Raw genomic sequence first — 18,360 nt, forward strand, 5'->3', positions numbered from 1 at the left:
CCCTCCGTAGAAGAGAGAGATGGATCAAAAATTTTTAAAGGGAAAATTCTTTCCCCTTTAAATTGAAGCTCAATTATTCGAGATATAAACCTAATTTGCATTTAAATGTCCCCTAACAATATTTTAACGTGAAACGTGATGCGAGAATAAACAGAAATTGCGGGTCAAAGCTTGATAAATAAAATTAAACGACGCAAATTTTACCTCCCCGTATACTATTCGAGTTTTAATTAAATGTTTGTTTAAATATTAATTCGTTTAAAGCGATGTTTTTAAATTAATATCAAAATATTAACTTTCCGCAAGTGACGTTTTATTTACTTTAATATCAGGATTGAAAACGAGGGTCCGTCTTGAAGAGCCATTTACCTATCCCGCGCGTATAAAGGAGGGTAAGAATCGCTTTTCGGGCCTCCGTGAAAAATAAAAGGGAAACTGACGTTTTTCACAAGTTCATGTCGTCAATATTGATTACACGTCCGCAAAAAGTATAGGCTTTGCGGGCGCGTGAGGAGGGCTTAGCGACCGAAATAATGGATCCCAGCCCTTTCGGTGTTAACATCTCGCAACTCGAGGCCCGTCCTGACGCGCAGATAGTTTAGCAACTCAACGTCGTTTCTCCCCCGATACGCTGTTTTAGTTCTATCGCGCAAGCCAAAGGGTAAACACGTAACTCGTTTCGCGCAAAACCCCGCTTCGGGGGACAGCTCCGAGGGAATAAGGAAGGGAATTTCGTTAACATGTGCCGAATCACGAGGGAGGACTCGCGCGCGAAGAGCGATATTTGAGAGATTAAGAATCCAATTTCGCGCGTACACGCGGATTCTGGGTGTCACTGCGCCTTTTAATTCGGCCACTTTTCTTTTACAGCATTCGCTTAAGCGCAAAATTCGTTTTATCCAAATTCACTTGGCCGCGCGAGCTTCAACTTCGAAGGTCGAAACTTGGAATTTTTCCGTAATTTTCTAAAATTTAATGTCCCCGCGCCTTCGGGAAACGCGACGTTTATCCTCTCTTTTTCTTTCTTTTCCAGCGAGCGGGAGCATAGCGTTAGGGCCGTGCGTGGTGCTGGTGATCATGGGACTCCTGATGCTGCGGTAAGGAACGAGGATACCACTCGCCCTTCGTGCTCATCCCCCAGGCCTGTGGAACGCCAACCCTGCCCCCCCCCCTCCGTAATGCGATATGATTACGTAATATAAAATTACCCGTGTTGTTTATATTTTTTATAATTGCAATTAGTGGAGTTAGAGACCACGTAAATAATCGTAGACAGACGACACACTATCGAAACTACGTTACAACTTTATACTCGAACGTTCAGAGGGAGTTTTCGTTGTAAACGAACGAGATGGGTTCTTTCTCTTCTCTCTCTCTCTATCTCTCTCTTTCTCTTTCTCTCTCTCTCTCCAGGGGCGATAAAAGAATTATCGGGAAATTTTGCGGCGACTCGGTCGTTCGATTTTCACGTTACACGAATTACCTACGTCTCACGTCTACAGTGCGCGAAAGACACGACGGACTCTCCGTTGTTCCGTTCGCAACTCCGTTGTTCGTAATATCTATTCGTCAGGGGGGGAAGGATTGCCCTGGCCAACACCGATATCAGTAGTTTATCGGTGAAAATTCGGAGCCGCGACTTTTTTACATTGCTCGCGGCGACTCATGCGTAAAGTGTATAAATCGATCTTTTCGGGTTACACACATACACCTCGTCTCTCGTGAATATTCCGCTGTGTGCGGCTAGCGCGTATCCTGCCCCCGTTCTCAAACCCGTGGCGCGGGTCCGCGCGTTTTATTGAATTTTCATTAACCGTGCCGCGTCTGGAAACGCTAGAACGCAAGTGCGCTTTACTGAGTTTCAAGACAATATAACATTAACGATTTAGCTGTGTAAACGGAGAAAATTTCCCCCCGCAAATTCCCGAATTCGGCATCAGCGTGCGCGCGGCTTGCGAATATTTAAAATATCCTCGATCGTTATTCTTTCAAGTGTTCGTCGAGAACACTTGTCGTAATCGTTAATGAGAAATTTCGATACTTAAACATATCCGGAAATGTCGCTTCATTCTCAATGAAATTAATTTGTCGGTACACTGCTGCGCACCCTCGATTCGCCTCGGACGGCAGATATTTAGTTAAGAAAACGAGGGCGACGCACGGCGATGCTGTACTTATAAGTGACGCCGCCGTGTGTGTATGTGCGCGCACCTCTGTAAATCAATAAAATAAACACGATTCGAGAATCTAGTACATACAACCCAGGCAGTCGACGCAACGCAAACAAAACAAATCGTCGTTTCTGTTCGTCACCGTACCGTAGCCCTTAACGATCTAGTCCGCTATTAATCGTACGTTAACGAGATAATATCCTAGGAATAATTGTACGACGTGTGTGTGACTGTGTAGCGTGCGTTTACCAAAGATTTTTCGAACTTTTCACGCTAAGCATTCCTAATTGTTAATTAATCACGGTGGCACGGTGTGTAGAGAAGATTTTTCGTAAATATTAAAAAAAACTTGCCACGCTCTTTTATCTATGGTAGGCTGTAAGGACACACGCTCTCTGTACATATGTACATATATACATATATATTACGTATAAAATTGTAAGCCGGACGATATATATATATACTTGTCTTTAATTTAACGTTCCAAGGTAAAACGCTGGTAATACGGAAGTTACGAAAAAGGATAATCCGTTAAACTCTAATCCGCAGAAATATTTTCTTTAGTAAATCACGTAAATCTCTCCAGACATGTGTTGTACATCGATCTAATAAAACCGTAATGAAAGTCAATCGAGAGTGATATGTTGAATATTTTATTATGCATCTTCGATACGAAACGTTCGTTTAATCGGCTCTTACTTCGAATTTCTCGTTACATGTCCCGATTAATTATAAAAACTGTTGCTGAATATTAAAAGCTAAGTATATAATAATAATTCCTATTAAAATATATATCTTAAGTTAAGAGTCTTTAAAATCCCATTATACGACCGCAACGGGAAGGGACGGAGAATCAGCATAAAGCAAATATCATAAGACAGTCGCGTTGAACAGGCAGCGTTCCGTGAAGAATGGATGTTTTTTCGCGTGAACGTTCAACGACGACTTAGTCGGGGACTTGGCGAAAAACTTGAGAATCTTCTGCTCGTTGGAGGTCTCCGTCTCCTCCGTTTCTTCCCACTCTACCGTGAACGCTTTCGACTCGAGAATCTGTTCGGCGGTGGACCAGCTGAAGCGGACGAGCTGCGGGAAGCCGAACACCTGGTCCACGTTCGCGGCCAGCCAATTTTTCGTCGCCGGATCGGTGGGGTAGCCGCTGCCGTACTCCGCCGCGATGCCCTCGCCCTCGCGGAACCGCCACGCGCGTATCGCGTGATCGCGCGACACCTTGGCGCATATGCTGGCCGCGCTGACGATCGGATAGGTCGCGTCGGCCTTCTTCGCCACGACTATCTTGACGCCGGGAAACACGCCTTCCAGCCGCGCCTGGTAAGACTCGGGCTTGCCGACGGTGTCGACGTAGATCTCGGCGACGTTCACCCCCGCCTCGATCGCTCCCCGTATCAGATTCGTAGCCGACATCATGGAGACCTCGTTGAGCGAGACCTTGGTGCGACGGTACATGCTGTTGGCGATAACGTTGGGCGATATCACGTCGATCGCCCAGCCGATGCTGTCCCTATGCTTACAGATATCGTCGAATATCTCGTCGCGTTTCTTCTCCGTCAGGCTCTTGGAATCGGCGCAGCCCAGATCGACCAGCAGCTGCTTCTGGGACAACGGGGAGTACGAGATTCCGTATACCATCGGGCCCAAGACCGGGCCGCGACCCGCCTCGTCGACTCCGAGCTGGCATGGCTCGTCCCTGCAGATTTGGGGCACCTGTTTCGCATAGATAAGCCAACAATGCGATTAGAGCCTTACGTCTCTCTCATTTTAATATTTGCTCCTACTCTGATAAATTCTCGCAAAAATATACGAATTATCACCAGGAAAATATTCTACGTGTAAAAATATGCGAGATTGTGCACAAAAAATATTTAGAGTGCAAAAAAAAGTGTAATGCAAATGTACAATTATTTGTTGCAGTTATAAAAATATGCAGAACACATCAACGTTTATATTCGAGGACATGTCACGGGGCTGTCAGATATATGTAAAATTACGTATTTCATCAACGTTCTCTTTTCTTTCGTTTTATTCGTACGAAAATATTGCACAGAAAATATTTACCGCCGAAAAGTGAACCTTGTTGACGCTGTGGTCACTACGTTCGAAAAAGGGATGTAAATCCTCTCTGCGGACGATGCCATTGATTGCCTCGTTGCACAAATCCTTCTTCTCCTCTCGATTGCCATTTTTTATCGGATTTTCATTTTCTTCGTCCATTTTTTTACAGTTTTACATTGGCGTAAAAGCTCGATCGAAACAAATCAACCTAACCTAACTAAACATAACCTCAAGTCTTTTTTCAGACATCACACAGATTTCTATCCAGAATACCTCTATAGAATGTACAGTCTGTGTTCGAATGTTGCTTTTTAAAATTTTATAGCCGAAAATAGCTTTTAATCACTGCTAATATGTATAAAAATATTGAAAATTATATATTATGCTATTTATATTAAAATTAATATTAATATGCCAACTTATTTATCCGGTAAACTGTGTGTAACGGTTAAAGAATAAGAAAGATATAATATTTATTTTCTTGTTTCAATACTGTGTTAGACATATAATTAAATAATTATTGCATATGTGCGGATGTGCCATGAATCTTTACATGAATTTATATATATAATTCACTCTAGTATATATATATATATATATATATATATATATATATATTAGAGTGAGAAAGAGAGGAGAAATTGTCGTATTAAATATTTAATTTTAATTTTAATTTTTTTCTGGCAGATGTATTGCTTTAATTATTCCCAGTTATATCTGTTTCAATAACATATATGCATATATAAATTAATAAATATTTGTTTACCCTGATCGGATTCCTTTAATTCCAAACAAATTCCTAAAGAGAAAAAAATATATAAACTTGTTTATGTTTTGACGGCAAGATTACAAAAAAAAAATACTCGCATGTGGATTTTATACCTGCACGAGCGTTTCTCTGCTAAATCAAAAATTGCTGAGACCAAGCGAGCATACAAAATTTAAGCTCCTCTTAATTCGAAATCCGATCAATTTCGCTGATAAGTTATACATGTAGACGACATATCTCCGTGAAAAATGTCACTTGTGAAATCGTTCTCTAACATCGTCAAAAAATATATTCTTTACTTCTCTTAATTTAAACTAAAACTTTTCTCGAAAAATATCTTGATTTATTTTTATCATTAAATTTTAAGTATTTACAGTATGAATAGACTTTCATAAAACATTTACTATACTTATATACATGAAAATTTGATTAATATACGTACATTTCACGATACGTATTCAATTTTTGTAACGATAAATTTTTGATCGATTGCACGCAGGACTGACAATAAAGAAGACACCCATAATGATGAGCGTGATTGAAGATACCATTTGTCATTGTCGAAGTGAAGATGGAAAAAATCAACAATACATAGGCTATTGGCAATAACTTCTGACATGTTCTGAAAAATTGTCCCAAATTAGTTGCCGACATAATTTCAAACTGTTGTTGTCTTGATATGTGCGTTAGAGATGAAGAGGGTTTACTAGAATTTTATGTCCGTGATCTAGGAAGGAATTTAATTAAAGCTTCTTCGATCTTTATAAAGACTGCTACTGGTAAAGTACTGGTGACAGAAACATTGAATACTTTTTCTACACAGGTGCTCACAGAAGAATATGTGTTTTATCTATATCAAAACTTAAAAACGAAAAAGAAACGTTCGTCTTCAATAATACACTTACAATGTGTTTTGAGTTCACTCTGTACTGCTCTGTACATTGATGTATTTAGTAAATGTATTTCCTATACACACACATTGTGAAGGAATTGTTAAAAATAGATAAATCTTATGAACATATTAAATTTCTAATAGACGATAAGTGTATTTTTATATATAAAGCTTTATGTTCACAAAGTAAATACTTTGAAAATTTTTGTAAAGAAAATAGGAACTATGAGATAGAAGTAACTGATATAAAACATGATGTTTTGGACGAATTAGTATTTACTTTAATAATTGGTGGTATATTTACACTAATAGAAATAAATGTAGTAATGTTACGTCAATTGTTTGCATTAGCTGAAAAATATGATATAAAAAATCTTAAATTAATGTGCGAACAACGTATGATACATAATGTAACTGTAACGAATGTTGTATCCGTGTTAGAAATTGCAAATGTAATGAGAGCGACCAATCGCGTATCTTGTAGGACGAGACGATATGATGTTCCTCATGGCATCTACATTTTAAATAATTCTTGTGCGATTATGAAATAAATTACTCCTTTGAATCTGGGGATGAAATTTCAAGTCGGAAATTCATGTGAAGAGGAAGAAAAAAAAAGAAGAATATTGATATACTGGATTCTGTTGGAATATAATAACATAATAGAGGAATTTTCTACTCGCTGTATGCATCAAATTGATAACATTTTTTATAATACGAAACACATTATGTATGTTTCTCCACGTAATCCGCAGCCATCTGCCGCACGCGAGCTACAGCCTCGGCCGTACCGTACTTTTCCTCGAAATTTATAAATTTCGTGAAGAGAGTTTTCATCTTTCTCGGCGGAAGCGTTTGGACGCATGCCCGTTCCAACACCTTCCTGCAAACGCAAGATAAAATTTTATTCAGTAATCATACTTAGTTAATTATACTTATTGTTAGTTATTAAATAACTAAGAAATCGGGCCTGAAACAGATATGTCCTAATAATGTATATTTATTATCGCACGCTGTTACTTGTAGTAAAACCGTAGAATCTACGTACCTGGCTAGATCGATGTTCTCGGACTTGATCAGGCAATCGACGTAACACGACCACACGTCGACACGTTTAGGATAAGAGCTCAGGATGTTCTCGAATAACGTTTGCGCTCGTTCCTTGTCTCCCAGCTTGTTCTCCAAATTCGCAAATCGCACCAGCAAGTTTACGTCTGCAAACGCGCGTCACACAATTTTAAACATATAGGATTATCATCACTAAAATAAGAGGAGGCGACTTGTGTATACTTACGCTGAGATACGGGCAAAGATTGTAACGCCCGTTGCATAATCTGCCGCGACTTTTCTTTCATGCCAATTTTCAGCAACGCACCGCCGCAATCTATCCACGTCTGAGGATCTTGCCTGAACTTGCCGATCACGGTGCTGATCAATTTCTCAAGCTCGGCCTTCCTACCGGCATCCGCGTGTACGGTCAGCATGTGCATGTACACTTTGTACGCGTCGTTCGTCTTCACGGCCTCCTGGAACACGTCGTTCAGGGACTCGGCGGTGCCGTATCTGGACTCCAGATTCAGCCACGCGTTCCACACGTTCAACCGTTCGTTCTCCTCCCTGAAATTGATCGTTTTGATGGCACGTCTCGCGACCGCTCTCGCCTTGTCGATCTCCGTCGCTTGCAGATGATACGCCATGTACTGTAGCCACACTAACGAGCTGTCGGGGCTCGACAAAACCAATTTATCGAACTGATCGACGGAGCTGGGTGCCTGATTGCTCGCCAGAGCTTCCTCCCGCTGGCGAATCTCGCGCTCCTTCTGCCGTTCCTGTTCCCGCCGCTCAGCCGCGCTCAGCTTCTTTTTCTTCTTCCGTTTAGGCTCCTCTTCGGGCTCCTCCTCGTCGTCGCTGGACGTCTCAGCGCTGGCAGAAGCGGCCGATTTTGCCTTGTCGTCCCAAGAAAATCCGCACTCCGGAACGCGCAATCTTCCCGCTGATTTAGTCGCCTCTGTTTCATCTTCGTCGACAGAATCTTCAGCCGATTCGGAATTCTCATCTATGTCTTTTATTCTGATCTCCTCCTTGTTGACTTCAATTTCATCTTTCTTCTCATTTTTTTTCTTCAACGATTTCTTCGAGGCTTTTTGCGGCGCTTCCTTCGGGACTTCCTTCGGCGCTTTTTTTGACGGATTTGTAAGATCTACATCGTGTGGCGCAGACACCACCTTCCTCTTCAATTGTTTCTTCTTGCTAGTAGATTGCCCCGCTGTAATCGTGTTCTTTGGAGTTTCGAATGCGGACTTTAGCATGCAAATCGGGACGATATCAGACTCGCTCCCTTTCATTATAACGTACAGTCGAATCTTGGCGTGGACCCTGTAAGGCGTCAGATCGGGAGAATTGTCGTTCGCGTGTCGGCGGACGGGCAGTGCCGCCAGATATCCCGCGCCGTTACGTTTCACGACGACGAGTATGAACCACTTGGTGATCATCAGGATCTCTGCTTTTAACGTGACCCCAGTGGGCAATTCTGGCAGCATCCGTTGCTTCGAGCTGATGCCGTTTATTATTCTCGGTAGCAACGACACGTCGGCGAGCTCGTGGACGTAATTCTTCCACAGGATCGTACCGAACACTTGGTCCCCTACTTGAGGATTGCCGAAACAATGATCCTTGCGCACGGTGGCCATCAACTGATCGTTCAACTGCAGCACCAAACCGTGCTCAGTTATGTTCTTGACGGTGCCGGTAACTTTTTGACCCAGAGTCGCCGACGAAATCGGCCTGTTCTCGTAGTACGTGGTCCTCGCCAGCTCCGACAATTTGCTGAGGTACAAACTCAAGATATCCACCGCCGACATCATCTTGACCTCGTACTCAGACGGACTCTCCCACACGTCTTTCAACGACATTGTCAAAGTGAGCTCTTTCTCTCGCTTGTTGATTGCTGTGATTTTAACGAATAATATCTGATTCGTGTACAATTCCTCGAAATTGCTGACGTTCTTGTACGGCACAAATCCGAGCTTGGAGTAATTTTCGATCGGCAAGACAACTCTCACGCCGTCCTGCAATATGTATCGCACCGTGCACGGAATGCAATCGCCTATTTTCAACGAGTCGAAGCTCCTGTATTTCTCCTGGGTCACGAAAGTGCGCGACAATATTACGGCCGGCTTTGTGGCGAACACGAGAGCCGAGATCACGTCCCCGGGAGCGCATCTCGACGCAAGTAAGCTGCCGATTTCGATGCACGGAGCCATGTGGCCCGCTGGTAAGAAGCCCGTCGCAACGTTTTCGTCATCTTCTTTCCGTATCATCAAATATATTCCTTTGATGGACGATTCCGTCACGGTCCCTTCGACCGTTTCTCCGATCGAGAAGCTAACGGATTGCTTCTCTTCCTCGGAAACGATTCTCAATTTCATTCTACCGTTGTCCTTCTCCACCGATTCAATGCACACCGTAACTGTCTGGCCAACGGAATAATTCCAATTCATATCACGCGTATCTCTGTCCAACGTACCGCGTGGGACCCATCCTTTTACCTTTCCGTAGAATCTCACCAATAAGCCGTTCTTATCTATCATGCTGACCGTACCGTGATACTTTTTTCCGCATTTGGCATCCTCAAAACGATGCAAAACCGGCAACTTGCTCTTTATTAGCGACTGCTTCAGCGTGAATTTCACTCGTTTATTATCATTATCAACTTTATCCAGGACTCTCGCCTCGACGCTGTCCCCGGGTTTCAATTTGTGCACAGCGCTCAACCCGCTATCGGATACGTGTTCAATCGGGACAATTCCCCAAATCCTTCCGACTTGTGCATGTATGACCGAATTAGATGGTTCGATATGAATGGTCACGGTGAGAACGTCGCCAATATTAAGATCAAAAGCTGAGAAATATTTCTGCCTCAAAATTTCTTCCTCCATTGTACAGACATAAAAGTGCTCCAGCCAGTTGTACGCGAGAATTCTGCATTTATGTGTGGAACCTTCTTTGAATTCGGTCGGAATCTTGGCAAACGGGACGTTCGTTCTTCGAAAAGAGATATATCCGCGTAGCCCAGATTTAGATAACTTGAAAATTAGCCCACTGGATTCTCTGTACAGAACTTTAGCTCTCTCTACAATATCGCCTATGCGCAACATCTCCTTTTCCGACGTGTCAGCCAACAGACTAAAGTACGCTAATTTCACCGTTGGCAATATGTACAATAATGTACCGGTCACTTCCGTATTATCTGCATACGTAGATAAAGGGTTGTTTAAGTAAATTTGATTTATAAATCCAACATTATCCTTCCCAAACGTAACTTGCAGGCCATTGGAAAGCACCTTTGTTACATAAAGCGGCAATTTTGTTCCCGGCACTAAAACGTCCAAAGACACTACGTCATGTGCGTTAATCTTGTCGATCTTTTTCCTTTTAGTCGACAATTTGATGACAGACGTGTTATCTACCGTTTTTATTTCCTTGACAGCACACAAGAGTTGACTGCCTGGAACTACAGAATTTATGATATTAACAAATTATTTTGTAACGAATATTACTTTGCAATGAACGCAACGACACTGTTACATTATGCGGAGAATTAGTTATAGTTATACTTACAATATTGCTTTCCCTTCTCAATGTCCTCAGTAGCGACAAATGCCCTAACATTGGCTATACCTGTGTCAACTATATAGCCATGATCCTCTACGCTCTTGACAGTGCAAACCACCTTTGAATCTTTCGCAAGATAACTGGTATTAACATTTTGATTTATCAACTGCGGCTCCATAGATAAACTGCAGGACCATTTGCTTTCGTTATTTATACTTTTGATGCAGCACGTTACGTAATCGCCAGGTTTAAACAAATCTGGTAGGGGCTTGAAGTCATTCGACTGGACGGCCTTTGCGTCGATTATATCTTGCAACAGATTTGTGTACGATTGGCCGAGATCTGTAGCTTGCACCTGTCCTACAAATCCACCCGGTAGAGACACTAGCAAGTGGTACTCCGACACTTCAGAAACCCGTCCAAGGAGAATCAGTCCTTCGCGTGGAATCGTTTGACATAGTCGGTCTGCAGTGGTGGGAATAAGATTTGTTTCTTCTACAATTGCGTTATCTTTTCTTTTCTTCGTCTGCGTTTTATGCCTTTTGGATTTAAGCTTCTCCTCAAACGGCTAGGACAAAAGTGTTATTATCAGTTGTGTCACGTAATTGAATTTTATGTAACAATTTATGTCAATAAAATATCGATATTTAACATAAAATTTTATATACCTATATCCAGATACACATATTGATTTAATAATATGGATTACTATAACAAAATGTTACACTTTTTCCCTGAATCTTCTTTAAAATATATAAATTAAAATAAGTTTAAAAGAAATTAAATTAAATTAAATTAAATAACTCAAAAACAAAAAAAATAAAGAATAAAATTATATATTTACCGCATCTGTAAGCCTCTTGATTCCAGGAGGTTTCTTCCCTCCTCGGGGAAAACTTTCCAGAGTCATCTAAAAATATGTCAAATAATTATTATCTAAAATTAATCAAAGGAGTCGTTATTAGAATTACAATTAATTAATATCTATAATATAACTTATAACATAATAAGTCCTTTTAGGTTAACTGTCTGTTTTCTGTTGCTGCACTAGGTTAGAGGTTATCTTTTTCTTTTCAATCGTTTTATTGCAATTATAATCGTGTACATGCCAAGTCTTCATTTATATAAATTACCTTAACTCAAAATAAATTATGCCGGTAGAAAAATTATATCACTGCTCCATGCCATGCGGAAACGATAAACACGTGCATATAACCTAGCATTTTTCAACAATGAACTGCCAGATGCGTTCAGAAAATTCTGCGACGTTTTCGTCCCTAGGAAAAGAATCCTCCAATTGGATATTAGACCGCAGTCTAATGTCGCGGTTAGATTTACTTTTTATTTTCTTCTAAGAATTTTCTCACAATTCCTATGACCACTTCTACCTACCTTTTTAAAATTAGAAAAAGCTAAAAAGTAAATTAAGCTGCATTAATTAGTCAAATCTGCATTAGTAGAAATGGACAAAGGTAATATTCTGCGCGTCCCGAAGCACATTCGGGAAGAGAGCTAGCCGGCCACAGAGTCCCTATATAGGGACTCTAGGGGAGGCCCGCGGCCTGCGGCCTGCGCCCTGCGCGTTTGGGAACGCGCCATTTCGGCGAGTCGACGTCGTTCGACGTGGCCCGTGGCAGGATTTTTCGTCACAAGTGGTGCGCGATGAGGCTCGTGGGGAGGTTATTCTGCCTGTTCCTTGTGTTCGCCGGCTCGAACGCCGGCGGGTCGATTCTCGTCCTGCTGGACAATCTCGCAATCAAGGAAACCCATTCGATATTCTTCAAAACGTTGCAGGGTAACTGGCGCCTCGTCTTTTATCTCTCTGATCGTCGCCGACAGTCCGGGCCGCTGATGGCTGTCTTCGGCACCGCGTTTCTCTCGTGCGTTACACGCTATAAACGTCGTCGTGGACGTTAGACGCGCTTGCGGAATATCAATCCACGTCCGAGGGGCGTGGATATTGATAATTGACAGCAAATTCGATATGTTTCCGTCTTTTCTCGTCCATGTACGAAGGCCACGTCAAAACGCAAAATATTGATCCGTTTTCAGATCTTCTCGAAGAATTTTTATGCTATTTATCGAGATAAAATACGTATTTGAGTATTTTAACATTAATTTTATCAATAGCAAAGAATGATACAAGTATTCGCTTATCAATTTTAATGCAATCGGTATAAAATTATTTTTATAATATGACATTTACAGTGTTATCTAATTGCGGATATATGACTTATTTGTACGTTTTTTTAAATATAATTGTTTATTACATTTTTAACAATCGATATTAATTAATGACATTAAATAATATATTTCTAAATTGTTACAGACAGCGGTTACGCCTTGACTTTCAAGTCGGCCGACGACCCAACCTTGCAGCTCGCCAAATATGGCGAATATCTGTACAAACACCTGATAATCTTCGCACCTACGGTGGAGGAGTTCGGCGGTGCTCTGAGCGTGGATGCGATAACGGAGTTTATAGACGGCGGTGGGAACGTACTGCTCGCTGGCTCCTCGCAATCCGGCGACGCCGTGCACGAATTGGCCTCGGAGTGCGGCCTAGAGGTAGACGAGGAGGGCTCCACGGTGATCGACCACATGAACTACGATGTTTCCGACGGCGGCCAGCATACCACTATAGTAGCAGATCCAGCGAATCTGATAGACGCTCCGGTTATCGTCGGAAGCAAGGACATCCCACCGTTGTTGTACCAGGGAACCGGACTGATCGCGGACACGGATAATCCTTTAATTTTACGTTTATTGTCAGCATCTACCTCGGCGTACACTTATTATCCGGATCAACCGGTCAAGGAGTATCCGCACGGCGTTGGCAAAAATACCCTGCTGATAGCGGCTCTGCAGGCGAGAAATAATGCCCGAGTTTTGTTCTCGGGCTCGCTATTTTTCTTCAGCGACGAGGCATTCACCAGCCCAGTTCAAAAAGGACAAGGTAAAAAAATAACTAAATTCTTTAGCGAGAAAAAGAGAAGAAAGTGATTTATTAATTTATTTATCTTTTGAAATATCTACAGATTAGTATTTTTAATAATTTTTGCTCAATATGGAATGATCTACATGAGACTTAAGGAAGCTCGATTGTGCTCGCAGGTGGTAAGAGATACGAGAAGTCCGGCAATCAGGTGGTGGCCAAGGCGATAGCGCAGTGGGTGTTCAAGGAGAACGGTGTCATACGCGTGTCGTCCGTACACCACCATCGAGTCGGCGAGACCCAGCCGCCGGCCGCGTATACGATCATGGACGACGTGGTGTACTCGATCGAGGTCGAGCGGCTGTCGAACGGCAATTGGGTGCCCTACGAGACGAACGATCTGCAACTGGAGTTCGTGCGGATCGACCCGTTTGTGCGAATGACCATGAAACCGGTGGGGAACGGCCGCTACGAGGGCAGGTTTAAGATCCCCGACGTGTACGGGGTGTACCAGTTCAAGGTGGACTACACGCGCATCGGACTGACGCATCTTTACAGCACCACGCAGGTCTCGGTGCGCCCGTTGCAGCACACGCAGTACGAGCGCTTCATACCGAGCGCGTTCCCGTATTACATAAGCGCGTTCTCCATGATGGCCGGCGTGTTCCTGTTCTCCCTCGTCTTGCTGCACTACAAAGAGGACGCGAAGCCGAAGTCGGAATAACGTCCCGGCGGCGCTCGCGGATGTTATCGTCGTCCGATTGGATGTCCTCTCTCTCTCTCTCGCGAAGGCTGCAGTATCACGTTTTCTTGTTTTCGCGGAAAGTGTGATACTATAGAGAAGAACTCGTAAGGGTAGAAAGTTCAACTTTTAATACCACTTATTTAATGTCGTTCTACATCTTGGTGCGTGCGATTTTCCGGGTATCGGTGCTGTTTATTAAACGCAGCACTCTCTATGGATAACAACGTGACGTTATGTCGTAAAAAGTCGCGTTCCTGTACGTACATGTTTAAGATTTTATAATGTTTCTCCACAAAAGAAAACCAAAAAAAAAATCGAGAGGAAATTTTTTTCATGCAGTTTCCATTTGTTCCCACGTTTCTTCGAGAAATAGAGCACTGTATATAAAACCATTACAATAGATTGTATGTAAGATTGTACTAAAAGATCGCTATAACAATCGGGACGAATAAATGCTAAAAATTATTCGCCATTACTTAATCTTGCAAGCCGTAGGGGGTAAATTTTTCTTTGAGAATTGCAGCCGTGCTTCACGTATATCTTTAATATATTTCGAAATTTATTAGGCTCCGCGTATATAAATAGATTTTCATTGAATTTATATATTCGGAAATATATCTAGGCTTTGTGTATAATTACAATTTCATCGAATCTATATATTTTGAAATATATCTAGGCTTTGTGTATAATTAGAATTTCATCGAATCTATATATTTTGAAATATATCTAGGCTTTGTGTATAATTAGAATTTCATCGAGTTTATATATTTTGAAATATAGGCTTTGTGTATAATTACAATTTCATCGAATTTATATATTTTGAAATATAAGTATTCAGACTTTGTGTATAATTAGAATTTCATCTACAAAGTGGCATTGACCCAGTCAATTTTTTAAGTTTGATCGTGTTTTTTTTGACGATTAATTTTATCCTTATCAGCGTCCGATCTTAAATAATTGGTTGTCGCGGTATTTCTTTTACAAGCGATCGATATATGATGCATTTTAATGAATCAATTGTGGAAGGAGTTTTACGAGATAATTTCAAATGCGGTAATTTTTCAAGTGCTACCAACGTTCACTTCCTTTATCAACAGTAGCCCAGCCTGGTTCCCCCGACGCGCTGATTGGCCCGCGATGATCAGCTGAAACGGCGACGCATTAAACGACCTGGAGGGGGTGGAGGAGAAGGCCATCGCGCTCGTCGGGCCGTCGGGCCAACCGTCAGTTGGCGTAGTTACCTGGTTCTGTTTCTGTTTATCCTTCTGGACCGTGAAACAAGACGCGGGCCAAAATTGGGTGATTCGCCGACGTAGAGGCGTTTCGGACGCATCCGGGTAAGTATTCGACCACTAATCTACTCCACATTTGCATTTATTTCATTTCGTGAAAACGATGACTGATAAAAAGAACAAAAATTGATCCCTCGACATTTCGGTAGGTAGGTTGTGATCGCTGGCTCATTCTCGCTCCTTTCTATTTCCTCGCGTCTAAACGTGCGCCTAATCGAGCGTGAATTTTCAGTGCGACAGATACAAACAAAGGAACAGATTTCCGATTTAAAGTCGTTTTCAGGTGCGTCGATCTTCGTTTGTGTCGCGCGTAGAAGTGGAAAAACCGTTTCGTTTAGGTCCAGTGTGTCAGGACAAGAATCCTGTCTGTCGACGGCATCGAGAGCCACCGATATTCGACGTCCGAGAAACCTGAGAAATCATTTCGAATGACGCTCCTTCGGCCGTTCTATCGATTGAGCCTATGATTCGCAAGGAAAGTGAGGCACGGGTCATTGTACTCGGCCGCGAACTCCGTTGCGAGTATAGTCTCTTTCATCCGTTTCCTAAACGGGGTCAGAATAACAACAAAATCGTAATCGAAATAGGCAGTACAGCGTTCTGACAACTTGATACATCGCTGACGCAACGAAAACTTCGAGGAAGCGAGATTCCTAGGTTGCCTGTGAACCGAGCGACCCTCAACCCTTTGTTCTCAGTGTCATTTCCCACGGACGAACGCGAATCACTTGTTTCGTCCTTAATTTATTTCGATCAGCTGCTTTAATGTATAAAAAATTCAATTTCTTTAATTATTTATGTTATTTTGATTTTTAGAGATTTCAAAAAGACTCTAAACAAATTAAATTTTTTTATTAATTAATTTATATTATTTGGACGGATTTGTAGGGATTCCAGATTTAATTTAAAAGGCTTCAAATAAATTTAATCTCTTTGTTAATTGATTTATATTATTTCGACAACTTCGTAGAGATTTAAGAGGTTCAAGATTTTAAACAAGTTTAATTTCTTTGTTAATTGATTTATTTGAACCGATTTTTTGAAATTTTAAATTCAAGGTTCTAAACAAATTTAATGTCTTTATTAATTGATTTATGTTATTTGGACAGATTTATAGAGATTCCAGATTTAATTTAAGACTCCAAACAAATTTAATTTCTTTGTTAATTGATCTATATTATTTGGACGTATTTGTAGAGATTCCACAAAAATGTAGTTCGCTGATTATAATTAAGTATACTGTCTCGAATGTTTGGAGAATTATATAGACTGCCGCGCGAGACGCTATATCGAATCCACTTGGAAACAGGCCCGGCAAAAGGTCAAGATTCTGTGTTTCCGATCGAGCGGAAATTAAATAAAAATCAGTTATATTAATCGCCTTATTCGAATGTCACTGTGTTCATATTTTTAATTATTTTATCATCAGCGAATTTTTATGGCTACCGTATGACTTATTCATGTATAATTTACAGCATTTGTTGCCAGCAGTCGGCCAGAACTGTGGGATTTACGTCATGTAACACGTGTAACATCCGAAAAATCGATAAACATTTACGTCGGTCCGCGCGGGTGCGTTGAACCCTCACAGTATACGTACAACGGATGATGTAACTTTTAACCTCCGCACGACGTAAAAATACCTCGTTCCAATTATCTGATGAAATTTAGGTAAACTAACAGTAATGCAGAATCAACATTCATTATCAACAATAGAAATAAAAATTACTCGACGAGTGGTATGTAGCAGAAAAAAAATTTTATCGAGTATAATAATTTTCTGATTTAATAATAGACATGTAATAAAAATAGATATTATAATATCGCGCGCATTTTGTATTAGAAAAAAAAAATTCTTTGCAGAGCCATGAAATTTCTACGTAACCCGGCATCTCTCTTTCGTCATCGTGTAAGCTCTGGAATATTCTGAACGACCTCGAGAGAGATATGGGCTTTAAACACTGCGCTCTCTGTCTTTCTCTTTGCTCCCCTCTTCTCTCAGCTGAATCACGAGGCTCCAATTTGTCACATATTTGACGAGTGATCTGTATTTGTTCGGAACGATAGAGAAACTGTTTTCCCGAGCGAAGTTCCACGTGTGGAACTGAACGACAGGTGGTCTGGGCGATCGAACTTCAATTAACTTAATCGACGATTAATTCAAGCGGTAAAATCGCTTGAAACAAAATTTCTAGCTTGTCTCTTCTCTCTTTTTTTTTAAGTCAAGTATAAAGTCATATGAGCATCGTGATATCATTAGGCAGGTAGCTTTTAAACGTGTCATGTTTGTTTTGGACATTCGCTCTTGTTTACTTGCACTTTTAATCTCCCATTTTACTTTTATCTCTCGCGAAAACAAAAATAATCATCTCATTATTTCCCGTATTCCCGTCTCAACCCACGATCGAGAGTCGACGCCCACAGTTCGGTTGTAGAACAACGAACAGAATTTTTCGACGAAAAATACGTGATTTTTCGACAAACGATATGCGCTTATCTTCGCCGCGTGACGTCAGATCGTGCAAGACTGTCGATTGACGTCATTGGTTTCGCCTAATTTGGAGATGACTCGCCTTTAACTTCCAACTCGGATATTCACTTTTGTCATTATCTATATCGAAAATCATTCCGATTTCTCGTACATTTCTCGCACACTTGACTTTGACATTTGATTTTTCGGCAATAACAGATTCGGGAGATGGCGTGTTTACAATCGTAAACACACGTTTTATCTTTTGTCTGAAGTGGCTATTTACGAAACGTCAAGTTGTTTCGTTTATCGAAAATGCACCCGACTATCTGACGATGTCGACATTCTTCCTTTTCTTTGTTATTTCTCATTTCTGTCGCTTCATATACATTATACCCGATC

At 41.4% G+C, this 18,360-nt stretch overlaps 5 protein-coding genes across 9 annotated transcripts in view; 3 read left to right on the forward strand and 2 right to left on the reverse strand.

Moving 5' to 3' along the window:
* The window catches only part of LOC112461559, a 186,654-nt gene extending 183,853 nt beyond the window's left edge, over positions 1–2,801 (forward strand). For all 4 annotated transcript variants that reach the window (XM_025027095.1, XM_025026884.1, XM_025026958.1 and 1 more), the window contains one exon: positions 1,034–2,801. In XM_025027095.1, coding sequence (XP_024882863.1) covers positions 1,034–1,101 — 68 coding nt within the window. In that variant the 3' untranslated portion in view covers positions 1,102–2,801. The remainder of the gene's footprint in view (positions 1–1,033) is intronic.
* Positions 2,802–2,808: 7 nt separating this feature from the next.
* Positions 2,809–4,582, reverse strand: LOC112461417 (ribonuclease H2 subunit A). Its single transcript, XM_025026683.1, has 2 exons — positions 4,245–4,582; positions 2,809–3,893 (listed from the first exon to the last, which is right to left on the reverse strand). Exons 1-2 carry the CDS (start codon positions 4,398–4,400, stop codon positions 3,042–3,044), a joined length of 1,008 nt encoding a protein of 335 aa, XP_024882451.1. The 5' UTR covers positions 4,401–4,582; the 3' UTR covers positions 2,809–3,041.
* A 1,567-nt stretch (positions 4,583–6,149) lies between these two features.
* LOC112461344 (protein RRP5 homolog) lies at positions 6,150–11,794 on the reverse strand. The gene is made up of 6 exons (XM_025026584.1): positions 11,650–11,794; positions 11,361–11,426; positions 10,523–11,084; positions 7,197–10,415; positions 6,951–7,116; positions 6,150–6,785 (listed from the first exon to the last, which is right to left on the reverse strand). Exons 2-6 carry the CDS (start codon positions 11,424–11,426, stop codon positions 6,629–6,631), a joined length of 4,170 nt encoding a protein of 1,389 aa, XP_024882352.1. The 5' UTR covers positions 11,650–11,794; the 3' UTR covers positions 6,150–6,628.
* Positions 11,795–12,129: 335 nt separating this feature from the next.
* Positions 12,130–14,661, forward strand: LOC112460977 (dolichyl-diphosphooligosaccharide--protein glycosyltransferase 48 kDa subunit). The gene is made up of 3 exons (XM_025026008.1): positions 12,130–12,311; positions 12,846–13,472; positions 13,631–14,661. The coding sequence occupies exons 1-3, from the start codon at positions 12,179–12,181 to the stop codon at positions 14,173–14,175; spliced, it is 1,305 nt and encodes a 434-aa protein (XP_024881776.1). The 5' UTR covers positions 12,130–12,178; the 3' UTR covers positions 14,176–14,661.
* Positions 14,662–15,382: 721 nt separating this feature from the next.
* Positions 15,383–18,360, forward strand: part of LOC112461040 (cyclin G) — an 8,397-nt gene continuing 5,419 nt past the window's right edge. Inside the window, exon 1 of one of the 2 annotated variants that reach the window (XM_025026132.1) lies at positions 15,383–15,533. The gene's annotated coding sequence lies outside the window, so the exon portion shown is untranslated. The remainder of the gene's footprint in view (positions 15,534–18,360) is intronic. The other variant, XM_025026185.1, reaches the window with a different exon arrangement.

Source organism: Temnothorax curvispinosus, unplaced genomic scaffold (genome assembly GCF_003070985.1).
Source record: "Temnothorax curvispinosus isolate PA1 unplaced genomic scaffold, ASM307098v1 QBEX01000173.1, whole genome shotgun sequence".
NCBI lineage: Eukaryota > Metazoa > Arthropoda > Insecta > Hymenoptera > Formicidae > Temnothorax > Temnothorax curvispinosus.

Excerpts from the sequence above, each read along its gene's own strand:
- LOC112461344 (XM_025026584.1), bottom strand. The coding sequence starts at position 11,426 with ATGACTCTGGAAAGTTTTCCCCGAGGAGGGAAGAAACCTCCTGGAATC. Across the intron at positions 10,416-10,522 it reads TGAGAAGGGAAAGCAATATT|TTCCAGGCAGTCAACTCTTG; the intron begins GTAAGTATAACT and ends TAAATTCTGTAG. Across the intron at positions 6,786-6,950 it reads GAGAACATCGATCTAGCCAG|GAAGGTGTTGGAACGGGCAT; the intron begins GTACGTAGATTC and ends TTGCGTTTGCAG.
- LOC112460977 (XM_025026008.1), top strand. The coding sequence starts at position 12,179 with ATGAGGCTCGTGGGGAGGTTATTCTGCCTGTTCCTTGTGTTCGCCGGC. Across the intron at positions 12,312-12,845 it reads ATTCTTCAAAACGTTGCAGG|ACAGCGGTTACGCCTTGACT; the intron begins GTAACTGGCGCC and ends AAATTGTTACAG. Across the intron at positions 13,473-13,630 it reads CCCAGTTCAAAAAGGACAAG|GTGGTAAGAGATACGAGAAG; the intron begins GTAAAAAAATAA and ends TTGTGCTCGCAG.
- LOC112461417 (XM_025026683.1), bottom strand. The coding sequence starts at position 4,400 with ATGGACGAAGAAAATGAAAATCCGATAAAAAATGGCAATCGAGAGGAG. Across the intron at positions 3,894-4,244 it reads ACAAGGTTCACTTTTCGGCG|GTGCCCCAAATCTGCAGGGA; the intron begins GTAAATATTTTC and ends TATGCGAAACAG.